At 39.0% G+C, this 24,716-nt stretch overlaps 1 protein-coding gene across 1 annotated transcript; it reads left to right on the forward strand.

Annotated features, from left to right (window-relative positions):
• The first annotated feature begins 8,361 nt into the window (after positions 1-8,361).
• Positions 8,362-17,953, forward strand: LOC105444727 (NLR family CARD domain-containing protein 4-like). Its single transcript, XM_030980151.1, has 5 exons — positions 8,362-8,450; positions 12,936-13,222; positions 14,487-14,597; positions 15,030-15,101; positions 16,407-17,953. The coding sequence occupies exons 2-5, from the start codon at positions 12,937-12,939 to the stop codon at positions 17,951-17,953; spliced, it is 2,016 nt and encodes a 671-aa protein (XP_030836011.1). The 5' UTR covers positions 8,362-8,450; position 12,936.
• The last annotated feature ends 6,763 nt before the right edge of the window (positions 17,954-24,716 follow it).

Raw genomic sequence — 24,716 nt, forward strand, 5'->3', positions numbered from 1 at the left:
ATTAATTCATAAAATTACCAATGCTATGGCCAATAAGGAACATGTAACGGACTTATCTAAGGCCTTTGATACGCTTGACCACCAAATTTTACTGAAGAAACTTTAGGCCCCCCCCCCCTCAAAAAAAAAAAAAAAAAAATCATTTGGTTGTCCTCTACCGCCCGCTCGTCATTTTCGGGCCGCTCGTATTTTTTGTTTTCATTATTATTTTGTTTTCATTTTTGTTTTCTTCATTTTTCATTTTTTGGGGGAGCAATCTTAAATGCCAAACATACCATTTTATGCATTTGCAAGGATCAAAATGCGTCTCGTTGCCAGTTTGGTCTTTTCATTACGCAATTCTGTATTTATAAAACTTGCCATTTTTTTATGTCAAAATGCCGTTCATTCAAATCAGGTTCTGAGCATTAAACTCATTTTAGTAGGGGTGCGATGCCCCCATCTGTCAGGATATTGTCGGTAAAATTGCGCTGCTGTCGGGAAAAATGAGAAAAAGTGGAGGGGGAAATGAGAGGGAAAGGGAAAGAAAAGAAAAAAGAAAAGGAAAAGAAAAGAAAAAAGAAAAGGAAAAGAAAAGAAAGAGAAGAGAAGAAAGAAAGAGAAAAAAAAAGGAAGGAGAGGAAAGAAAGGAAAAGAAAGAATTCAAGGAAACAAAAGAAACGGGGGATGAAAGAGAGGAGAGAGAGATGGGGGTAAGGGCCTGAGAGAAGAGGGGTGGGAGTAAGATAGAGATAGCTTCCGCGCTTCGCGCGGGAGGGGGAAACTGAATTAAGACAAGGATTAAGAGTCGAAAACAGTACAATAAATCGTCTTCTTTCTCTAATAATTTAATTAAATTCAAAGCTTTCGCGCGAAGGGGGAAACTGAATTCAGACAAGGATTAAGAGTAAAAAAAACAGTACAACGAATCGTCTTCTTTTTCTAATAATTGAATGAAACGTCAAAGCTTCCGCGCTTTGCGCGGGAGGGGGGGGGGGGGGAGGGGGACTGAATTCAGACAAGGACACGGTACAACGAATCGTCTTCTTTCTCTAATAATTTAATGAAAGGTGAAAGCTTTCGCGCTTTGCGCGGGATGGGCGAAAATGATTGCAGACAAGGATTAAAAGTAATATTTTAATGAAACGTCAAGCTTTCGAGCTTCGCGCAGAAGAGGGGGGGGGAACTGAGTTCAGACAACGATCAAAAGTCGAGAACGGTACAACAAATCGTCTTCTTTCTCTGATTGATCAATGAATCTTCTTTCTCTAGTCAAAGCTTCCGAGCTTCGCGCGGCCTGAGGGGGAAACTGAATTCAGTCGAGAACGGTTCATCGAATCGTCTTCTTTCTCTAATAATCAAAAACAACTTCAAAACTTCCGCGCTTTGCGCGGGAGGTGAGGGGGGGGGGGGGGGACTGAAAAATAATTTAGCTCGATCCTGGCCCCGAGTTTAGAGGGTTAAATTTGTAGATATTGGGACATTGGCATTAATATATTTGTTGTTAATTGGTGGCTAGTTTTGTCGGTAATCAGTGCCTTCCACCCCCAACTGAAAAAGGTCTAGCGACGCCCCTAAATACGGGTCGATTTTTTGTGTATTACGAGCCGGACTTTGCTGCTCGAAAATATAATAATAATAATAATAATAATAATAATAGCCTAATAGTCCACTCCAAATTTTATTAAACCGAAACGGAAATTCTTTTTGCCCAATTGATAGTGAGCCCGGCAGCCTTTGAGCAGCGCCAGATCGACGTTGCTCTATCCCTTATTGTTGAACGCCAAACAAGGTAGCAACAACTTTTAACATCTTTTGGTATGACGCAGCCGGGGGTTCGAACCCACGACCTCCCGGTTGTGAGGCGGACGCTCTACTGAATGAGCCAACACTCCGGTATCCTTTACCGGACATTTTGGGAACATGAATACGGTCCCTCCGTTCCCGGAGTGGGGAGGGGGGGGGGGGGATTGATACACGTCTGTAAACACCCCTTTCAGCTCTTTTTTCGGATTGGATTGACGTAGTACGTGATCGCCGCACGCGTATTATTCCAGAATCTTGCCGATTTAATTTTGACCTAACTACCACACAGCGCCTCCTCCTACTCTCTTGCTGCCAGCCGAAGATGGCGAGATCTTCAAATTAGGACGCCCGGCGAAAAAAATGTTTTTAGGTTCTTGTTGTTGTTGTTTTTTGTTGTAATGGCAATCAGTCAAAACCTGACTATTATCACCAACGCCTTTCTTTTTAATATTAATTTCTTTCTTTCTCTTTTTTTTTTTAAATAAGAGTATCAAAAATATAATTTAAATATAGGCTTCTCTCTTTTTTTCTTATTCTTTTTTTTTCCCCCTTAAAATGAAATGAAAGAGAAAATAGATGAAGAAAAAAATAAAAAATAAAATAAAAATACGACAAAATGTAGATTTTTGTATCCTGTAGGTTACCGCGTAGTCCTGTCCGTTCTAAGACACCGTCCAGACACCGTCCTGTCTCTCGGGTGTAGACAGGGGGCTCCCTTTGGGATACATAAATAATCTGGAAACTCGAAAGAAGAAAGGAATTGATCAACAATTATAAAATCAAGAGGGTACTTTTCCGGGGAAATTGGCTTTGAGCGACCTCGCAGACTTTAATGAATCTTCGATCAAAAGAAAAACAATTTTGTGATAGAGTGGTGTTTATAATACATGTTGCATTGGATAATTAAACTTTTTAGGGGAAACAAACAAAATGTGGGCTTTTGTGAGTGGTGGTGCAAAAAAAAAAAAAAAAAAAAAAAAAAATGCTCGATTATTTTGGGTTAGTTGAAACGTTTCGTTCTTAGAACGAAACGGTATAAAGCGTTTTGAATGTTAGCTTCTGATGAATTTAAGAGCCTTAAAATATCGTCGGGATTTATACAATCTGTTTCATCGAGTAGCATGGATCTTTCAATTAAATATTTCGGGCACTTTGCTATAAAGTGTTCAGTGGTTTCTACTTCTCGACACGAGTTACAGTGTCCAGTTGGATGTATTCCCATTCGGCCTAGATCCGCGTTAAGTCCAATGTGTCCAAGTCGTAAACGACGTATTATCTTTTCTTTTGCTCGCTCTAGTTTGCAATTGAAGGTTTGTGCAACCGATTTTTGGATTGTTTTGTAATGTGTATTTGGAGAAACCTGCCATCTTAATTGCCACAGCTCGGTAAAATGCCTCTCTAAAATGCTGTTCACTTCTGAGATATTAAGGCTGTTTGTTATTTCAATGTGTTTGCTGAGGGCTGCCTTAGCATGAAAATCCGCACATTCATTTCCCGTTATTCCACAGTGGGAGGGAATCCATTCAAAACTAACATTTATATTTTTTAATTTAAGGTGGGATAAGCTTACAAGTATTTCTGAAATAAAATTCTCTTCTTTTTTGTTCTTTATTGCTACTAAGGCACTTAATGAGTCGCTGAATATAACTGATCCTACATATAAAGTATCTAACTGGTGTAACCAATTGAGGGCCAGCATTATCCCCGCCAGCTCAGCTCTATATGAGGATGTTCCGTCAGACAATCTCTTTGATTGTTTACACGCGAAGTAAGGAACATAGAAAGCTGCAGAACAACGTCCTTCTTTAGGAAGTTTGGACCCATCTGTGAATATGTGAAGTTGGTTGAACCATTTTGTGTTTATTATTTCTAAACTTCTCTGTTGCAAAAGTAGTGGATTATCAGATTTGTTTATCTGACTAGCCAATTCAATTGATATAACAGGCTCCGTTAGTAACCATGGGGGGAAGTTTAGGGGTTTTAATTTTTCTACAGAAAGGTGTTTGTTAGAGTTTTCTGTTCGATAACCAAACGGTTTGTTGCACTGTTTTCCTTTCATATACTGATACTGCCAACAAGGTTGTAAACTTGGAAAAACTGGATGCTTAGGTTGCTGTTCTATGCTGTGCTTATATTTTAGGGCTAGTTGTTGTCTCCTAAGATCTAATGGGGCTTCTCCCATTTCTACTTGGAGAGACGCTAGTGAAGTTACCGGTAGGGCACCTGCACATATCCTTAAGGATTGGTATTGAATCGAATCTAACACCTTCTTTACGTTTTCCGATGCACTGTCGTAGGCTTCACACCCGAAGTCCAAAAGGGGGCGAATATAAGCTCTATAAACCATTATTAAGGACTTAGATGAACTGCCCCATGACGTACCAGTTAAACATCTTAAAATATTTAACTTTCTCTTGCATCTGGTGGATATATACTCTATATGTTGGGTCCAGGTAAGTTTTTTGTCAAATAATATACCTAGGAATCGGTGTGTATTTTCACATTTTAGTGGTATTTTGTTTAAAGTGAGGTTTATCTCATGGTTTTTGGTACTTTTGGTGAAAAGTAGGGGAACAGTCTTTTTTAGGGACAGTTGGAGACCCCAGGACGTAAACCAGCTATGTAGTTCATCAATATAATTTTGTATTTTTTTGGTAATGAAAGGAATATTGCTGCGTGAGATCCATATCGCGCAATCATCGGCATACAAGGATATTTTTATCGAAGGGTCTGTTGGGATATCGTTGAGCATTATGTTAAAGAGTGTGGGACTCAGTATGCTACCTTGCGGGAGACCTCTCTCCATCTTGAACTCGTGCGATAGTTGTCTACCAACGCGTACCTGATAAGTGCGGTCTTTTAAAAAGTTGTGAAGAAAACTAAGCATGTTTCCTTGAATACCTATATTTCCTAGTTTGTGAATTAGGCCTTCTATCCATACTGTATCATATGCCTTATTTATGTCTAAGAAAACGGCTAAAGTATGCTCTTTATTATTTATACTCTTCTGGACATCGTTTTCAAGATTTACTATATTGTCTGTTATACTACGGCCTCTTCTGAACCCACTCATAAAAGTAGGTAATATCTCATGCTTCTCTAAAAACCAATCAAGTCTTGTTTTAATCATCGTTTCCATGATTTTTATGAGACATGGCGATAACGCTATGGGTCGATATGATGATGCCTCACTTGCATTTCCGTTCTGTTTTAGGACTGGGACCATTATCGCGTGTTTAAGTTGGGGTGGGATTTGGTTGGATTCCCAGATTAAATTAATGAAATGTAGTACGTACTCTCTCGCCACAAGGGGCAAGTTTTGGTAAACTGAATACGGTATTCTGTCTTTTCCAGGAGCAGAATTTTTTTTCTTTTCGATGGCTCTATTGAATTCTGCTAGTCCGAATGCCCCATTCAGAGTATGTACTTTACTTTCCTTTAGTGTATTATCCATTATTTCCTGATGCGGCTGCCAACTTCGGGTTTTTTCTGTTGATTTTGGCGCTTCTGTAGTAAAAATTGTATGAAAGAAACCTCCAAGTAACTCCGCCTTGTCTTGGTCCGACTGCATAATCCTTTCTTTGTCTTTCAGTACTGGAATTCTTTTTGTTTTGGTTTGTATGCCATTCAATCTTTTAATGCATTTCCAGATGTTAGATTCCGGGACAAATCGATTAAGTTTCTGGCAGAAGTTGTTCCAGTATAGTTGTTCACATTGACGAAGGAATTTCTGCGTCTCTGCCTTCTTCTTCAAAAAGTCGTTTAAATTCTCAATCGATATTGTTCTATTTAGTTTCTTTTTAGCTCTATTTCTCTCTTTTATTTTATCTGAGCACTCCTTATTCCACCAAGGGATGGGTTTTCGTTGTCGTTTACCTTTTTTTGGATAGGTTTTCTGAATAACCTCGGTGATCGTACTGATAAAGTGTAGATATAACTCTGTTGGGTCTTCACTTACATTTTTTTCGTTTTCCCGATGAAACATTTTTTCACACTCTACCGAGAAAAGTGTCCAGTTCATGTTCCGAAAGGACCATCTGATATCTTCCATTTCGTCTTGTTTATTATCGTTGTGCTTTTTATCTAGTATGATATGAATAGAGATTGGGTAATGATCGCTTCCAAATTTGTTTTGTAAAGCGCGCCACTCGCATTTGCCAGATAAGAGGGAGGACGTAATAGATAGATCTAAAACTGATACTTTTGCGTTCTTCGGATCCATTCTTGTTCCGGACCCATCATTTAATAAAACCATATTTTTTTCGTTTATGAAGTTTTCAATGATCTTGCCATTGGGGTCCGTTTTTTCACTCCCCCATAAAGTATTGTGTGAGTTAAAGTCTCCTACGATGATATATTTATCGTATTCTTGGATGCTTTTTTGAAGTTCTTGCATGATAATTTGGTTTAGTTGTTTGCATGGGTTATAAAAATTCACAACTCGATAAATAGAATCAGCTACGTATAATTCTATGGATTGTAATTCTAAATCTGTCTCATCTCTAGAGGAGTGATTGTATTGGATAGAGTCATGAACATAAAAAGCACATCCACCTCGATATTGGGATTTTCTGTTTTTGGGGATACAAGTATAGCCTGGAAGGGTTAAGTTCCTAGTGTCATTGAACCAAGTCTCTTGGATACAGATTAAATGAATTATTTTATTTGTTCTATTATTACAGTCTACAAATTTTAAGAGCTCATGTCCATGTGCGGACATGCCTTGTGCGTTCCATTGGAGAATGGAAAGCACAGCTATTGTTGTTAAATAACTAACTGCACCCATCATACTGCTCGTGATGCAATCTTTTGTAAAGTAGTCTTTCCGCTGCTACTTTAACCAGCTCAATAATATCAACTTCTCTTTTATCTTTTTCAAAAATCATTATCAATTGTACAATAGAGTGCAATATTTGTTCATTTCGTTCTGATGTTGAGGCGTTTCCATTTCTGACATAAGTATTTGTTAAATTTGCGTTCCCCGCGAGTTTTGTATTTCTGTTTGATTGATTTTGATCTTGGGAGTATAAGGAAGAGGGAACTTTGGATGGTTGTTCATAATGTGGAGCACTTGAAACTTTGGTAGGGGGTTCGTAAGTGGGGGGAGACTCTTTGTTTGTTTGGGGTTGATGTGCACTCTGTTGTTGAGCGCTCTTTTGAATGGGTTCTGGGATAGGGTTGGAATTTTGATCATGACGTTGTTTTTCGTTCCATGCCTTCGAGGCTTGTGCGTAAGTTAGTTTGTTTTCGCATTTGAATTGCTGGACCTGTTTTGCCTTTTTAGCTTCTTTGCAGCCATTATAGGCAGCGGAGTGGGCTTCTCCACAATTTACACATTTTGGATTTTCTTTTCTTTGGCATTGTTCGAAAGTGTGGGGATCTCCACAGCGGACGCATCTCAACTTCGATCTACAATGAGCAATGCCATGACCAAACATTTGGCATCTGTAACACCTGGGAACGAGTGGGATATATAACGAGACTCTGAATGTCTGAAAAAACATAGAAACCTTTTCTGGAAGTTCTGAGTTAAAAGTCAAAATGACACTTCTAGTCGGAAAGTACTCTGGCTGCAGATTTGTTTCGTTTTCATTTCCTTTGTTTTCTTTTCTTTTCTTCATGATTCTTTTAACTGCTATTACTTTTTGGCATTTCAGCTCTTGTTCTATCTCTTTCTCTGTCATGTCTACCGGGATCCCTGAAATGACTCCTTTTACACCCACGATCTTCTCTTGTACTTTAACTGGAATGTTAACGATTGATTGGATTTGGTTAAGGTTTCGATGTTGTTTTGGGGTCTTGCACTGAACAAGAATTCCGGAGTACGTGTGTTTGATAAACTCAATCATGGGTGATTGGCCCACACATTCTTTGATTGATGTAGCTATTGCTTTAGGGGTTACGTTCTTTAAGGATTTGGTCTTATCTATTGGGACTATCAGGGTTTTCAAAAGTTGGGTGCTAGTATGGATGGAAGTGGTGCGGTTAGAGGAGGGGGTTTTGTAGTCAGTATTTCGTGAGGTGTCTGAATCTGAACTGGTCGAGGAGTCCGTTCTGAGGGAGATAGATTCTACAGTCAGACTTCCTTCACGTTTTCGTTTATTTTGGCGTTTCTTGCCATACGTGACTGTCCGAAACTCCTCGTCCAGGTTGAAACTGTCGACCTCCGGAGCGGAAGTCGACATGATTGGGTGTTAGGGGGAGGCGGGAAAATCAAATCCCGCCGTGCGTGTGTGTTAGAGGGTGCGTATAGAAAGCCCAGATTTTGTTTGCCTACCTTATTCTGTATAATCCAATTCACCACGCTTATGGATCCAATATCCTGAACATATATGCAATGAAACCAACTTCCAGAAGAAAAGTATAATTTTCCAGTGAAGATATGAAATTTTTCCCGAAAAGTTGACCGGATTGAGAGAGCCTGTGAAAAACACGTCCACGCAGCGCGAGGGCGCTATCTCGAGTTCTTAGGCTGGGTCATAATATAAGGCTGGTGGGCGAATGAGTTCGTTGATAACGCCATCTTCGGCAGCTTGAAACAAGTGCAGGGATTATTAAAAAGAACAGGCGTATAGGCAGTCACTACCCGGAACTCGTCGAGCCATGCATGTTGCATACAGTTTACAATCACTTACTTTCTTTGATATTGGAGTGTCTTAAGTGAGGTAATATATGCTCGATTGTTACTAGTTTACAATAAGGAGGGGGCAAGAAGGAGAGAGAGAGAGAGAGAGAGAGACGCAGAAAGTAAGTTAGTTAAAATTGTCATTATTCAAAAAAGATCAATACGAACAATTAACTTTGCTGATTTTCGCTCGCATACTGATGGATTTTTTGTACCGATAACATACTGAAAATATCTGATTTATACTATTACTGCCTTGGCATCTTCATGTACCAGCTAAACAAAGGTGATTTCCCCGATGTCTGTACTCACATGTTCATAAAAAAGACAATGCCGTCCACTCATATGATATCCCACCAGACAAAATTCGCTGTTTTCACGAAGTGACGGTAGTGAAAAAAATTGCATTCACTTTGCGTTACGATTTTCCTCACTACTGTCACTTCGTGAACACGGCGACGTTCACCTTTTTCGCGTCCGCACTGTATTTGCACTCAAAACAATTTAGGACCAACATTTTGGAACGCGCTGAGGAAGGAGATAATGGAATCCCCGTCGTTAAATTGATTCAAGCGTAATAGTGCGGTTTGGTATGTAATCCCGTAGGATTTTTGTGCCAAAGTTGATTTTTTTTTGTTGTTGCTGTTTTTGCTTCAAAAGGGTCCCAATTGGCCAAAAATGATTGGGTTCAAATTGTCAGATCCCTCCTTCATTTCCTGAGGGTCCATATTGGGCGCCAAAATTGCTTATATAACGCGCAATAGGGAAATTTGGTGTCTTCGGGAAAATTTGAACCCCATCAATTTTTTATTTCTGATAGCTTGGACCCCAATGAATCCAAAAATGCAAATGCAAAAAAAAAATCAACTTTGGTACAAAAATCCTACGGGAGCTGTTTCAGTGACATACCGTACCACACTATAAGTATAAACAGTCCTTTTTGAATTCATATGACCCACATTGTAATTAAAGTACTTATGATATTCTACATTGTACATTCCGGCCTTCTCCGATAATTATGTTCCGATGCATGCGCGCCTGTTCCTGGAGGGCCCTCGGGCATGTGAACGTGCTTGCCCGGATGTGCCAGGTCCTTGTTTTTCTTGCTGGGGTCGTCTGCGTGAATCGGTCGTTGCTAGGTCGGACAAGCCATGTGGCTTGTCCGGCCTGGCAACGGCTGCTGCTGTAAACTGGTTCACGCGGGTGATGCTGCGGGGGAGGCGTGGGGTGTGGCGCAGGTGAATGCGTTTGCGTGCCTTGGGGCTCTCTGGGAGCAGACGTGCATGGGTTTGAATATGCATGTTGGAAACTGGATTGTGTCTGGGCTACGGCCTACATAATTATTGTATGCATTACTGTATCATGATTGTTCGTGTCTACTGCCTCGCTCGAGTGACCTCGTTTAATGACCTCAATATTTTAAAGTGATTATCGTGTCATTTCTTTGGTAACAATTTAATTAGTTTGCTGTATTTGCTATTAATGCTATTTTTGCTTGTTTCACGCTGTAATATATCATCTTATGTCAAGGCCTTCTTGCCCACCTATTATTATTGTTACGTCCTTCACCATTACAACCACTTCAATCAAATGTTAGTTTTATTTACGGGAACCTATAATCTACAAGCTGAGCTTTTTAATAGGTTCTTCACATTTCACCCCGTATTACCTTCTATTCAATACAATTAATTTCGACGTCTTTTCAAAGAATTATGTGACACTTCAAGTATATTTTACATTATGTTCTTATCTTGTCAATTATGTGAATTTTTTGTTGTTGTGAAATGTGAAACAAATAAACTTGAAAATTGACACTTGAGAGGGGGTAGAGAGATAAAACGAGAACGAACAAAACAAAATTACTTTCGATGATTTTACGGAAACCGTTGGGAACTCTGGGTCTTAACGAAAGACTACATGAGATGGAGGAAATCCCCTTCTGGCCCCTTTAAAATTCTCTATTGTGTGCTTTTGCTCTAAGGTGAAATTGCACACAATAGAGCTATGGTAAAGGAACCACGGGCAGATTTTCTCTTATTTATTTCAAATAAAAATAACTTGAATATTGAGACCACCGCAATGAAAATAAAAAAGCATTCATATCTGAAGCTCTTAACTGATTCTGAAGTTACATTTTTGAAAATCTTATTCCAAGGATCATCATTTGCAAACTGGAAAGACGTCCATTATGCTCAGAAGCTTATAATTTATCTGAGTAACTGTTACGAAAGTAAGGAAGATTTGGGAGAAGTCGTTCTGTACAGCTCTAAAAAATCTGGTCAGGGATCTGGTCAGACATTGATTTCTGTACCCAGATGTGAAATCTGTTCGTTTAAGTTAACAAGAAAACACACATAACATAAGCAAAAACTAACAAATCAAAGCTTTTAAACTTACACTACTTTGCTCATGAATTGTAGTTCCATTGTTAATAGACATGATATTTTTTGCATGTACATGTAAACCTTCTATTCAATACAATTAATTTCAAGAGAAGAATAGCTCTCGCTAAATCTGCATTTTCAAAGCTAGGCAAAATTCTGACAAATCGAACAATGAGTGAGAGGACCAGAATAAGAGTATTGTATTGTTACATCTACCCATTACTTATGTATGGAAGTGAAACATGGACTTTAGCCTCTGATACTAAAAAGCGTTTGGAAAGTTGCAAAATGTTGTTTTTAAGAAGAATGATGAAAATCCCTTGGACTGACAAAGTTGGTAATGAGGAAGTTCTTACACGAGCTGGAATGCGAAGGAAAGTGATACGTGAGATGTTGATTAGGCAGTTGAAGTTCATGGGTCACATTTAGAGAATCTTGCTTTGACAGGGAAAATTGTGGGAAGAAGGAGTAGGGGAAGAAGGGGGATACTTTGGATGAACAGTCTGCAGAAATTGTTGGAAGAGAGAGGAGTGAAAGAACTGGGAGTGGTACTAATACAGAAGGCTAGGAGCCGAGGGTTGTGGAACAGCATGATCGCAAAAGTCAAAGTCAAACGATATGGCACTTAGAGAGAGAGGGAGAGAGAGAGAGAGAGAGTATTTGGACTTGGCAGATATTATTACCCTGGTCATCGGATCCATTCAGGCACAATGTACACCATCTACAGGGGAGTATTCCTACCATATGGTCACCATGAGGATATACGGCAATTACTTACACAAATGCTTTCGTCATCCTACCAGGTCCCAATTTCCATCATGGGTATGGAGTGGCAAGTGTAGATTAATGTCTTGCCAAAAGACATTAGTGCCGTGTCGGGGATCAAACCCATGACCTTTGTAATTCAAGTCGAGTGCTTAAAACCACTCGACCACGACATCTCTACATATACCATGGGGCAAGAGAGGAATCCAAATAACTTTTATCTGAATAAGGAACAGAAGATAAGACGTCATATTTCTGATCAATTAGATATCAAAGTACATGTATGTGTAATTTTTCTTATACCCGTAAGTTTGCTTTTTAAATCATTTTAAAAAGTCACAATTAAAATAATGCGAGCTTATATTTCATGTACAATAGATAAAATTGATAGAGAAGAAGGGACTAACAAAAAGCAAAGCCTTTTCAAATCATATTACTGAGCAGTGAAGAGATTAGAGAATTGATGAATAAATGAACATTTGTGTAAATCAAGTATAAGGCTACAATGAAAAAAAAAGGTATTCCACAACATCTTCAGCATGATGTTGTATGCTGCCACGTGACCTTATCAGCCCTGTGATTTACCTCTATCAAATAACCATTATTTATCGCGTGAGCTAAATATGCCTGGAGTCAACTATTTATGTTTGTGATCGTAATGAATGACATGTACATTGCAGTACAGTAAGTCACTTCAAAAGCATTTGTTATGATGCACGGAGGTCATACACAACATGCATTTATTTCCTCTTCGTCTGAGAATTATTTACATGTATATGTACAGTGGCATATCCAGGATTCTATGACAGAATAGGGGCATACAGTCATGTATGTCTTTAAAAGATATCTCAGACAGAAAACAAATTGGCCCGAATTCACAAAGGGGGTTTGTCGACAAACCTTGGTTTTCGTACGTCATATGACGCGTTTTTACGCGTTTTTTACAAACCTGGTTTGTAAAAAACAAAAGGAGGTTTGGCGAAACAAAAGGAGGTTCGTCGACAAACCTCTTTTGTGAATTCGGGCCATTAAGTTTTGGACTTTGACCAGGGGGGCACAGTATGACAGTCATTGAACATATTTTTGGTAAACGAATTTGTGTATTCATGGTTCAATGAGTTTAGGAAATTTGGCTATGCCCCCAATCACTGGGAATTTGTGCTGTATTGCCTGTATAATGTAGATCTACTATCTAGATGCCATTCTTGTGCATACTTTATTCTCTTTATACACACTTCAATGATGAGCTCTAAAAATATATTACTATACTTGTGTCTCTCACTCATAGCATTTTATTTGTACGGACCAATACGTGTGCTCCTCCTGTGACATTTCCTACTATCAGCTTTCCTAATCATTTGTTTTCGTTCAGCTAGTATGGAGGAAGTAGTTCTGAGTGATGACCTTGTGATCGCCCTTTCCGAGCAAATTAATATAACACTTTATCCAGTCAGCCATTTTGCCGTCGACCTGGGCTTCGATTCCGCCGCTGCTAGCGCAGCGGATGAGCTGGCAATTCAGAAACAGCATCCGCATGGGAAATACGAGTATCTTCTACACAAGTTTGTCGCCACTCATGGTCGGAGGGCGAAAGCTGCTCAAGTTCTCATCGATATATTCAAAGTCAAACAGAAGATGCTCCTTGTCGACTTTCTTAAAGAAGGTGCGTCTGAAACTATCTCTCTCAGAATTTAGGTCATCCAGTAATGGCGAAAACTGTTAGTCACCTCTTTCTCTGCCACCAACATAATACACATTTCGGTGACAGTTCGGTAGTGAGATAATTGACAAGGGGATAAATTTGTTCATGGTAATTGATATAATGCTTGAATTATACACAGTATGCATTAATCATTAAACTCTCCTCACATTAAAATAATATCATTGTTGTCGTTTTTCTTTTTATTGATATCAATACATTATTACAATGAACACTGTTAAAACAAGTATTAAAAATCTGCGGGTTAAAAAATTGTTGATTAAAAAACACTCAACCATGGTTAAAAATGTAGTGTTGATTAAAATTTACTTTTAATCTTGCGTTGGTTAAAGGTAAAGACCAGTAATGGTCATGCGATTGCATTGTGAAAGAAACGTTGTGGAATCGATCAGAAAAGGTTGATCATCTAGCATCTAGCATCTGCAAGGTTCTGGAATCATCAAAATGATAAGAAATTTGGCCCATTCTTCGTAAAGTTACAGGCACTATACACAGAAAGATGTGTATGGGACTACCCTATATCTCTCGCACGACCATGAGAGAAACAAATTTACCAAATATATGAATTAGTAGGCGGTTTCCCGGCAAATTTTTTATCATCATGTATTAGTCAAAACATATTCTTTCACATGATTGGTAATGAGAGCTTCCATTTCATTTTTTGAAATTGGGGCGTTTCCAATACTGGTCTTTACCTTTAAAAACAGATTAAAGTATTAATCAACAAATGGTTAAAGTTTAATCAACACCATTTTAACCAACATTGAACAAATTTTTAAAACCAATAATTGATTAAAATTGTTAATCAACCACAGGTTAAATTTTAATCAACAGGCCGTTGGTTAAAGTTTAGCCAACAGTTGTGTGATTCATATGGTTATCCGTGGTTGATTAACATTTTAACCAACTTGATTAAAAATTGTAATACTTGTTCTATGTAACAGTGAAGGTGAAATTTCAATGATGACTATGACGGTGGCGATGATGATTATTACGACGATGATGATAAAAATGATGTTGGTAATTGTTTTGCATATCAAATTTATGTTTCGATGTTTTATGAATATAAACTTTATTTTTTATTTTCCTCTCATGAATTGTAGCCATATTGATCCAATTGGTATGCAATCTATTTGCCATTCATCATTAAATGATCAATTAGGCCTATAATATTAGATACATCATGTTCATTATTCTTGATACACAGCTATCGAAACTCAAAACGCCCTGAAACAGTCTGGACGTAGACAAGAGCCTGGACATGCAGAGGGACAGGGGCAGACTGGGACTGAAATTCGCCCCTTAAATGCTGTAGCAGGTGAAATTTTCTCCTGAGATATGATTTCTATAATTTCTTCAAGCTTAATTTGGTTTCATGTGTTAAATATTTATCATTGAAAATAGATAAATAAATAAATAAAAAGATAAGTAGAGAAATGAATAAATGCAAATTAAAAAAAAATGAAAATAAAGAAACATTATGTGCAATGTAATTCCTCCCAAGTTGAGATATCAGCAAAACTTATTCCTAGTTTTTATTAATACCCCACCACCATCACACACACACACGCACAAGCACAAGCACACACACACACACACCCACACGCACATAAGACTGTTTCCTCTCCACAACACCGAATAACGAATGTGACAACAAATTAGGAATTTTAGATTTTGCTTGCTTTTTTCTGTTACTGATTATAATTTCTATACGATTGATTTATTTAACGTTTTACTTATTTTATTGCAGGTCTGAGCTTGAGCTTGATTGTAGCTTTCTTGGCTATTGTGGTGGCTTGCAATTGGAATAATCCACCCACTGGTAAGCTATAACACTACAATTCCTCTTGCTTTGATTAAAGGTAATACAACGTTTTGGGAAATTTTGAATATTGGGTGGATAGTGATTCTTAACAATTTTGATATATTTGGATGCCCCTGTGGATGTATTATAAGCACTAGAAAATTTAACCCCTAAAACACTTCTGCTTTCGAAAAAATAGAAAATACAAATTTACCGGTGCTCCCGGTAAATTTTGATTAATTTCAAATAGCGCCTATGGCCGTACAATGGTAGCTGCGACCATGAAAATCTCAGAATATGTAGTTGTGATATATAATTTCCAAACGGGAATATCTAATCGGTCGATTTTAGTCAAGAAATATTGTTTTATAGCTTATTTAATATCTTGACCTTGAGAGGGAGCTATACAACATAACGAGTTTATTATTAACAATTTCATAACTTTAGACTCGATTTCAACCGCGACAACGACCACTGAATATTGTAGGATCGCATATGCTTCCAATATGTTCATTTGAACTAAATTCGTGACACCATCCCAAAACTTTGTATTACCTTTAAGCAAGGTACATGGGTTAGAGGCCCGGTAAAGGAAATACGTCCTTGAGAAAGAGTTATCTTCGCTCTTCTCCACCTGGGTGTTAAAGGGGTACCATCGGGGTATTATAAGATACCCAAAATAATGCTTAAAGATAAACTCCAGTTCTGGTAAAAAAAAAAAAAAATTAATTCTCACAGAAGCAAACGAAACTTACATTGAATGATCAAGATTACAAATAAATGACATGTGCCAAACAATTTTGGAAGAAAATGTATACTGGCTGAGTAATGAGCAAGAAAGACAAGGAAATCAAGGTAGTACTAACCCCGACACCATGTGTGTTGTCCATATCCAGTGCTTGTTACTTTACCAAGACTCGGTCAAATTTATTATGATTTTGATGACTCCAGAACCTTGCAGTGCACACCAATACTTAAATGCTACATGATCAACTGTTTCTGATCCTTACCACACCTTTTCTTTCACAATGCAATCGCATTACCAATACTAAAGTTTATCTTTAATTCCTGTGGTTCCCTTCCTTTATGTCAACCATTCGGAAGAAGTTATTTGGTTAAGAGGGGTATAGAGACATACTAACTGGTAAAAACTGTTGAAAAGAAAACAATTCTTATGTCTAAAACAACTTGATACATTTCTATGACCATTAAAACAATATGACTGTTACGCGTACACACACATTATTAAATATTCTTAGAACAGCGATGACGTTGCAATTCAAAATGAAATATTTATCAATATTTTGTGTGTATTTATTCCAGAATTAATAGCAGAAACCTTCAGCCTTGAAGAGTGTCAAGACACATTACGGAAACACTATGAGAAACACCTCTTTAACGTTCGCATCAAGCCGTTGGATCCATTAAATGACGTGGACCTAGAAAATCTCTACACGACCGTCAGCCTCTACAAACAAGACAAGAATAATATTCCGGACGAATCCTTACAGAAGTCTACTTTAAACGGATCAGTCAACGATATATTCCAGACTAAAGTTGGTGGATCGTTGCCAGAAAGAATTGTGTTGTTTGGGGAGGCTGGCCGGGGAAAAACTACAGCTGTAGCGAAAATGGCTTATGATTGGGCTAATAAAAAAGAAGACTCCCCTTTAAAGAATGTGAAGTTGCTCTTTGTCTTCAAGATGAGAAACATAAATGCCAAGACAGAAATAACAGAAGCCATTATTACGTTGCTGGGGAAGAAATACAAGAAGTATCAAAAACAGCTTGAAGATTATATCGATTCTCATGAGAAGGATATTGTCATGCTCTTCGACGGTTATGATGAATTTAGTGGAGGGCTAGAAAAGTGCAGGAAAAACGTAGGTGACGTCATTGATATATTGTGTCAGGAGAGATGTAGGCGATGTCGGGTCTTGGTAACGTCTCGCCCCGTTAGGATGAAAGACTTCTTTTCGAGAAAATTCTACTACTCCAGGATGGTTATAGAAGGATATTCTCAACAGCATGCCATAGATTTCATCGATAAATTCTTTCTTTCCAATAAAAAAAAAGGAACAGAACTGAAGAAATATTTGGAAGAAGACATCGTTACCAACGAAATGATTGCCACGCCCCTATTTTGCACTATGGTGTGTACTTTGTGGAATCATGGCTATATGAATGGACACTACACCCGAACGAAATTGTTTGATGATATCATGGAGTTCTTGAGGACACACCTGAATGCTAAGGATGAGCGAGATATAGAGATCAAGCAAGACCTGCTCAGCGATACACTTGTTTCAGTCGGGCGAGTTGCCTATACGAAATTAAGCAACAGGAGTGATCTGAATCCATTGGTGTTTAGTGAGGACGATTTTAGTGAAGTTCATGATGATAACGTGGACATCAGCTTCTCACTTGGTCTGTTAACAAAGAACATGAAGACGAATAGTGACGTCATCATCCACATTGAATTTTTCCACAAGTTAGCGCAGGAATATTCAGCAGGGAGATATCTTGCAAGTGGCCTCGATGAAGGAAAAATCAGCACCATTGGCTTTTCAGAAGTAGTCTTTGATCTAAAAGAGATCTTCCTGTTTGCATCAGGGACATCGGTCTTGGCGTGCCGAAATATTTTGGCATCTCTCATGGCAGGTTACTGCTCAAGTTTCTTTGACACAACGCTCTATCAATATCAGCAAATCATCTTAGATTTCATTAGCGAGGGAGGAACTTGTGCAGAGGATTCTGAAACATATGTGACATGTTATTTTAAACATGGACTCGAACTCCACAAAGTTACAGCATCAACCGTGGTTGGATTTGAGAAACTACCAAGATCTGTTAAGGAGAAGGTAATATAATGGAGAGGGGATGGAGGGAAGGAGAGAGACACAAGTCGATGGGGGATGGGAGGAGAGGGACATAAATGAGGAGTTGGGGAGATAAAGGGAGAGAGATGGGGGGAAAGGGGAAGAGTGAAGGGAAAGAAAAGAATGGGTGCGAATCAAAAGTTTGTCATAGTCTAGCATGGCCGGCGTTGTCCACTTCTCTTGCTTGAACGAAATAAATGCCTTGCTCTAATAAAAGCCTCATTATGATGTCGAAGAAAACTATTCCGTAACCTATGACTAGTGTGTGCATGGTAGTATCGATATTTGGACGCTCTCGTAAAAACTGTTATACATTTTATAAACAAGAAAAAAAGGACATTTTATTTCTACGAATAATGTCGTATTTGATATCTGTAAGAAGATTTTATGTGGGGGGGGGGGGCAGTGTTCTATTTAGAAGACACAATGAAACTTTAACTTTAGATAACAACTGCCTTTTTGTTGAAGAAATGACACTGTATTTCTACACATTTAATTTTGGGGTTCGGCAACTGACTGGTTTCAGCAGTACATATAAATTATTTACAAGATGTTTCCAACCATTGGAAAAATTTAGTCTGGATTCCATTTTACTCAACATGCTCAAGGAAACTTATCAATACCCTTTTCACTATTGCTATGGTTATGCGTTGTAGATCACAACCATTGTCATTTCTGCAAAGATCAGTTCTCCAGATTTATTTGTGAGACTATGGAACAGCATGCATACTTGTATCCACCTAACACATTTGACGATGCTTCTGGATGTTCCACCGACCATCTCACCTCAGATGGAGCCCCTGTACTCTGTCAACAGCTTCACCGCTGCTCTACAGCCACCTGCGGATGACTATGTGCAGATCATGATGTACCTTCCGAACCTCAAGGAACTCATCATATCTTGCAATGTAAGACTTGGTGTTGTACAATTTGCATAATAAATGTACCATTCATAGATTCATTCACCATTGATATAGTTCAAATAGCAGGGTCCGAAAGTCATTGTAGTTTGCGCAGTATTGTGAGCATCTGTAAAATGGTGCCGGGTTGGAATGCTTCCTTAGGGAGTGTGGGATGTGCATACTATTGTGCACGGGCAAGCCTGAATCCGATGACCGGGGTAATGACATTTCTGTAAAGCACTTAAAGACATCATAGTTGTACATGTTTATATAAACCCAGAATATTATAAGTACATAGTATTGATATTATTTCATGTGGAAGGTCGAGACCGAAGTAAGCCTCCTCGTGCGTCATCTTATGTTGCCATTCTGTCATTTCATTCTGTACAATTATTCAATATTCAAGACCGTCCAATACATGTTTTTCCCATGTACCTGTAATTTGATTCTGTATTGAAGTATGATTGATTGACATGAAAACATTTTGGTATGAGGATGAAGTTTAGCCATCACTATATATAATGCAATACACAGTTCAGAAAACTGAGGATTTTTTAAGTGTCATTATCCATGTGCTTGGAATCTCCCTTCAGAGATATGCTAATTTTTCAGAATGCCCACTTACGCCTGACGTGTTTGGAAGGCTATGGGATCAGGTGAACTCTTCGTCCATTCTCAGTCGCCTAGTTCTCCCCATCCCTGCCAACATCAGTTTTAATCTGAAGTACCTCACATCGATCCGTGTTTTTGAGACTCGCCATGTGATATCACTGAGCAGCCTCGCACATGTTTTAACCTTCCTGCCAAAGGTTAGGGAGCTGAATATTGATGAGGCAGTAAGTCACGTTTAAATATCTTTGCTCACAGTTAATTCGGTTCGGGAGGGGGTGGGGATAGGGGCTGAAAAATAAAAGAACATTTTTGCTTCCAATTGTTGTTAACAGTTGCCCCCCCCCCTCGAAAAATCGTGGACCTGCCATAACATAATAGACCCCCTTTGTCTCTATACTTTAAATTGCTCATCATTCATGTTGTAAGCGTATCAATATAAACCCTTTATACTTTAAAAAAAAAAAATCATTAATGTACCTGGTTATTATTATCAATGTCCATGGGTGTCGATACTTACGTAATACCTATTCATCAGGGGGGGGGGGATGAATGAATAGATCATCCCCCCTGATGAATAGGTATCAGTTACGGATCGACACCCATGTCAATGTCAAAAAGTGCGCCTCCCTTACCATCACGAGGAAAGAACACCAATACAGCATTACATATAGCTCCGTTTAGTCTCATTTAACAAGCCCCCTATCGTCAGAGTCAGCAGCCATACATGTTAGCCTATGGAATTGTCCAAAAAAAAATCGTTAAAAAGTCATTTTTGTTTAAACGAAAAGCACATCCACCCCGACTTACGTTATCACTAGCTCTTTCATTGGAACCCTCATGTCCCATTGACTTTTGAAATTTGAAAGTTCACCCACCGTAATTTGATCAAAATAGGTTGCAAGCTCGTCATTGCCTATAGTACACATGTGAAACAAGTTGAACTTTGGACTCAGTTTGTCAAGCGATTTTAAGATTATAGGTCAAGCACACGAAGGATAAGAAGCATGAATTATCATTTGATTTGATTTGATTTGATTTGATTTGATTTTATTTATTCATCATCAATAACATCAGTGATTAAACATTTGAATACATCGTGAATGGTACATGTTCATAAATGAATATTATAGATCATATTAAAGAAAAACCTAACAAAGTATTGATATGCTAGACATATGTCTTTTCTCATAGAATATAGAAGGTGATGAAAAGGAGCCAAATAATAGCACATGTGCTAGTCGAGTCTGGCCCCTGTTCTTAGCACACACTTGGCAAAAATAAATATATCATTATCAAAAAAATAAAACTTGACAGTAGAAGTATACATGTTGAGTAATACCGTAGCACAATTTCTACACTCCAAATATAATTATGAAGAGGATATACCAGGTTAAAAAGATCACTTCTGCTCGGTTCATTATGTCCATTTTATCCACCCCCACCGTAATTTTTCCATTTAGTGAAAGCAAACATTTTGCCGAGTTTAGCAAAAACATGAATATTCATGAACGGTCAGACAATACAGCCTTTTAGTACGTAACGTATAGTGAATGGGAATGGGCGATGATCCGCCCAGGAGGTAGAGGTCAGTGGTTTGTGCTGGCAATGTTCACACGAGCGAAAATGAGACAATCGGAGCAATATGCTACCGGATTTCCAACGAGATAATACCCAGGACAGACAAGTACAAGTATCTCGGGGCAGAGGCGGCCCTCCCGGGGGGCAGGGGGGCACAGTGCCCCCCTACTTTTTCAGATACCCCAAAAGTGCCCCTTTTTACATAGGAAAAAAGCCCCTTTTATTTTGTAAGAAGTGCCCCTTTTACTTTGACAAGTGCCCCTATTACTTAGTAAAAGTGCCCCTTCCCCCTTTTCACCTCTGACGAGTACCCTTTTTATTTTTGACACGTGCCCCTTTTCCTTCAACATGTTCCCATTTTCCTTTGCAATAAGTGTCCATGTTCCATTCTCATAAATCTTGAAATTATCTTGAATAAGTGCCCTTTTTATTCTCTAGTAAGTGCCTCTTTTCAGGTACGAGAAGTGCCCCTTTTCACTTTTAATAAGTGCCCCCTTCACCTCTGATAATTGCCCTATTCAAAACTGAGAGGTGCTCCTTTTACTTTGACAACTTCCCCTTTTTTCCTTTGTAAGAAGTGCCCCTTCTCCTTTTAATACTACCCCCTTTTTAAACTCGGATGAGCACACCTTTCATTTTAACATGTGCCCCTCTTATTTTCTAATAAGTGCCCCTTTTCCTTATGATAAGTGCCCCCATTAAAAAGAAAGAGCTCCTTCCCCTTCTCATAACTGCCCCTTTTAAAAATCTGAACGGTGCCCCCTTTTCATTCAATAAATGCACATTTTCTTTTATTATAAGTGCCCCTTTTACATTTTCATAAGTGCCCCTTTTCATATCTGGTCAGTGCCCCTTTTCAACTCTGATAATTCCCTTTTAATAATGATAAGTGCCCTTTTCCTTTCTAATAAGGGACCTATCCACTTTTCATCTCTTATAAATGCCTCTATCAAAATCTGATGGGTGCCCCTTTTCCGTCAACAAATGCCTTTTTCCCATTTTCATAAACGCCTCTTTATCGACTGGTGAGTGCCTCTTTTCAGGTGAAAAAATGCCTCATTTTCACCTCTTATAATTATCCTTTGTACTTTGACACGTGCTCCTTTTCTTTTCTAATAAGTGTCTAATATCCCTTTCGATAATTGTCCCCTTTTCATGTAATCATTAAACGTGCCCCTTATTTAAAGCGACTAAGAGCAATTTCCCCCAAAGTTCACTCGCTGCGCTCGCTCGCATTTAAAGATGATATAATTATGTTATTTATCAAAGGTCTTTTCAGTCTTCCGTTATGAGAATGTGCTTATAACCCCATCACGATTGGCTTTTTTCCTCTTTATAAGATGTAATTTTTCGCACTGCGACCTCACAGATCTTTAAAATTTTTCTCGCTCGCTTCGCTCGTTCGTAAATGCATATTCAGACATCACACCCAACTGTAAAGTATGATGCTTAAGCGATATCTTGTATGATGTATGAAGAGAAACAAATATTGAAATCATCCCTGAAAATGTAATCACAATGTAGGGGTATATACCAATGTCTAAAAAATTGTATAATTTCGCTTTGAGATTTCCCACTGTAGGTGCCCTTTTTTCCCAGAAAGTGCCCTTTTTTGTTGGTGCCCCCCCCCAACTTTGGAAGTCGCTCGGCCGTCCCTGTCTCGGGGTAACTGTAACCAAGGACCTTCGATGGAATACACACTGCCAACTCCTACTGAACAAGGCCAACAGAACCCTGTCACCATGCACCAAGGATGTGAAGTCAAGAGCGTACAAAGCCCTGGTTCGACCGCAGCTAGAGTATGGCGCTGAAGCCTGGAATCCCCACACTTCTGGTGCTGCCGAAGGTCTGGAAAGGGTACAGAAAACAGCTGCTCGTTTTGTCTTCCGCGACTACCGAAGATCCACGTCAGCTACAGGGCTTGTTTTCCAGCTGGGATGGGATAAACTGCACACACGTCGTCTTCTAGCACAAAGCACCATGCTCTTTAAAACACCAGCTAGTCAACATTTGTCTTCCTCACCTCATAACCATACATACATACATCAGCAGACGAGACCACACACTCAAGCTCTCTGTTCCTGTGGCAACAATAGACTCCTGCAAGTACTCATTTTACCCCCGCACCATTCGCATCTGGAATCAACTGGTAGTTGCTGCCCCAACAGTTGCTGCTTTCCAGATGACCGCCCTCCCTGTCATCAGAGGGTTGGAACCTCCTGTAGGTTCCAGAATGCTGTAAACCATATAGCAGCATGAATTCTTTTTTTACTTGCACGTCACTGTATTGTATAAAGGCAAAGCAATTGTAGATCTACACCCTTTTGTTGTCTGCACCTTCACCTGCTGTCACAACACATCCCATCCCAGTATAGCTTGGAAAAGCTGCTTCAGGGATGACCTCATCAAGTATCAAGTATCAATATCATCATTAACATTGATACATATACTAAAAATTATAATAAAACATTAATATTATCATTATAATTATTATTATCATCATTATTATTATTATTATTATCATTACCATTATTATCATTAATTATTATTATCATCATTACTACTTTTGTCATTTTCATAATTATATTTTATCATTGTTCTTCTTTATTATTATTATTATCATTATTATCATCATGTTGAATCCGGTGATACCCTTAGGCCTGCTGGGTGTTAGGGAGTTAGGTTTAGGGCCTGTAGTATTTTCCTCATTTCATCCTTTTTTATTTCTTAATGTCATTTGTTATTTTGCAAACCCAATTTGGGAGGACATTGCCCTCTGACAGTATGCCAGGCACTGCCCCTATATATTTATCAACAAGTGTCAGCATAATGGCTTCAATGTCCCTGTACCTGGTAATCACCAGTGACTCATTCTCCCTTCCCAGAATTTGGTATAGAACTCTCTTTGTTTTATCCTGCCTCCCAAGAAGGATGAAAACAACATCTTCTCTCTAACTTTCTTCACTACTACACTTCTCATAGTTCTTCGATGAAGTAACACGTCAATATGAGAATGTCACCTCTACCAACACAATTTGCTCAAGGCATACACAAGGAGCAAATCCTTCTATAATTCTAACCTCCTTCATATCATTTGGAGAATTCTCTTCCGTGCCTATCACCTCTTGTATGGCACATCAACTCTTTATCCTGCCGTCTTCAAAGGACTGGCAGTCTTGCAGTGGAATGCTTAAATCAGGACCCGACATGGCTCCTGATTCTCCGCTGAGAGCTGCTAGCTTCTTCTTCACACACGAGCTCGATTCACTGTAGCTCGCCTGAACTTTCATCAATGAGTCCATCTCACTGCAACTCTGATGATTTCACTTCAAAGTCCGGCTCATCGATCTAGCTAGCATCGAGCGACTCACTGCTCTTCACGATCACCACTATACCGGCTTTGATGTCTACATTTCAACCTGGGCCTCTGACATCGAGCGACTCACTGCCTCGTCGTCGAGCGCCACATTTCTTCTCTTCTCTTCTCGCCCGAGCGCTACATTCATCATCATCACGAGCGTCGGCATCGACATCGCGTTCTTCTCGGCTCTTCAGCCACGTTAATGAAGTCGCGTTTCCATCATCAAGCCTCCGCACAATCATCGCGTGAGCCCCTTTCTTCGTTTCATCCGTCATCATCTTCATGGACTTTCGACGTCATT

The sequence above is a fragment of the Strongylocentrotus purpuratus genome, unplaced genomic scaffold (assembly GCF_000002235.5).
Source record: "Strongylocentrotus purpuratus isolate Spur 01 unplaced genomic scaffold, Spur_5.0 spur5_scaffold_10, whole genome shotgun sequence".
Classification (NCBI taxonomy): Eukaryota; Metazoa; Echinodermata; class Echinoidea; order Camarodonta; family Strongylocentrotidae; genus Strongylocentrotus; species Strongylocentrotus purpuratus.

What these genes read in the sequence shown, in the direction of transcription:
- LOC105444727 (XM_030980151.1), top strand. Translation starts at nt 12,937, where the DNA reads ATGGAGGAAGTAGTTCTGAGTGATGACCTTGTGATCGCCCTTTCCGAG. An exon ending in TGTCGACTTTCTTAAAGAAG is followed by an intron (nt 13,223 to 14,486) that starts GTGCGTCTGAAA and finishes CTTGATACACAG; the next exon opens with CTATCGAAACTCAAAACGCC. An exon ending in CCCCTTAAATGCTGTAGCAG is followed by an intron (nt 14,598 to 15,029) that starts GTGAAATTTTCT and finishes ATTTTATTGCAG; the next exon opens with GTCTGAGCTTGAGCTTGATT.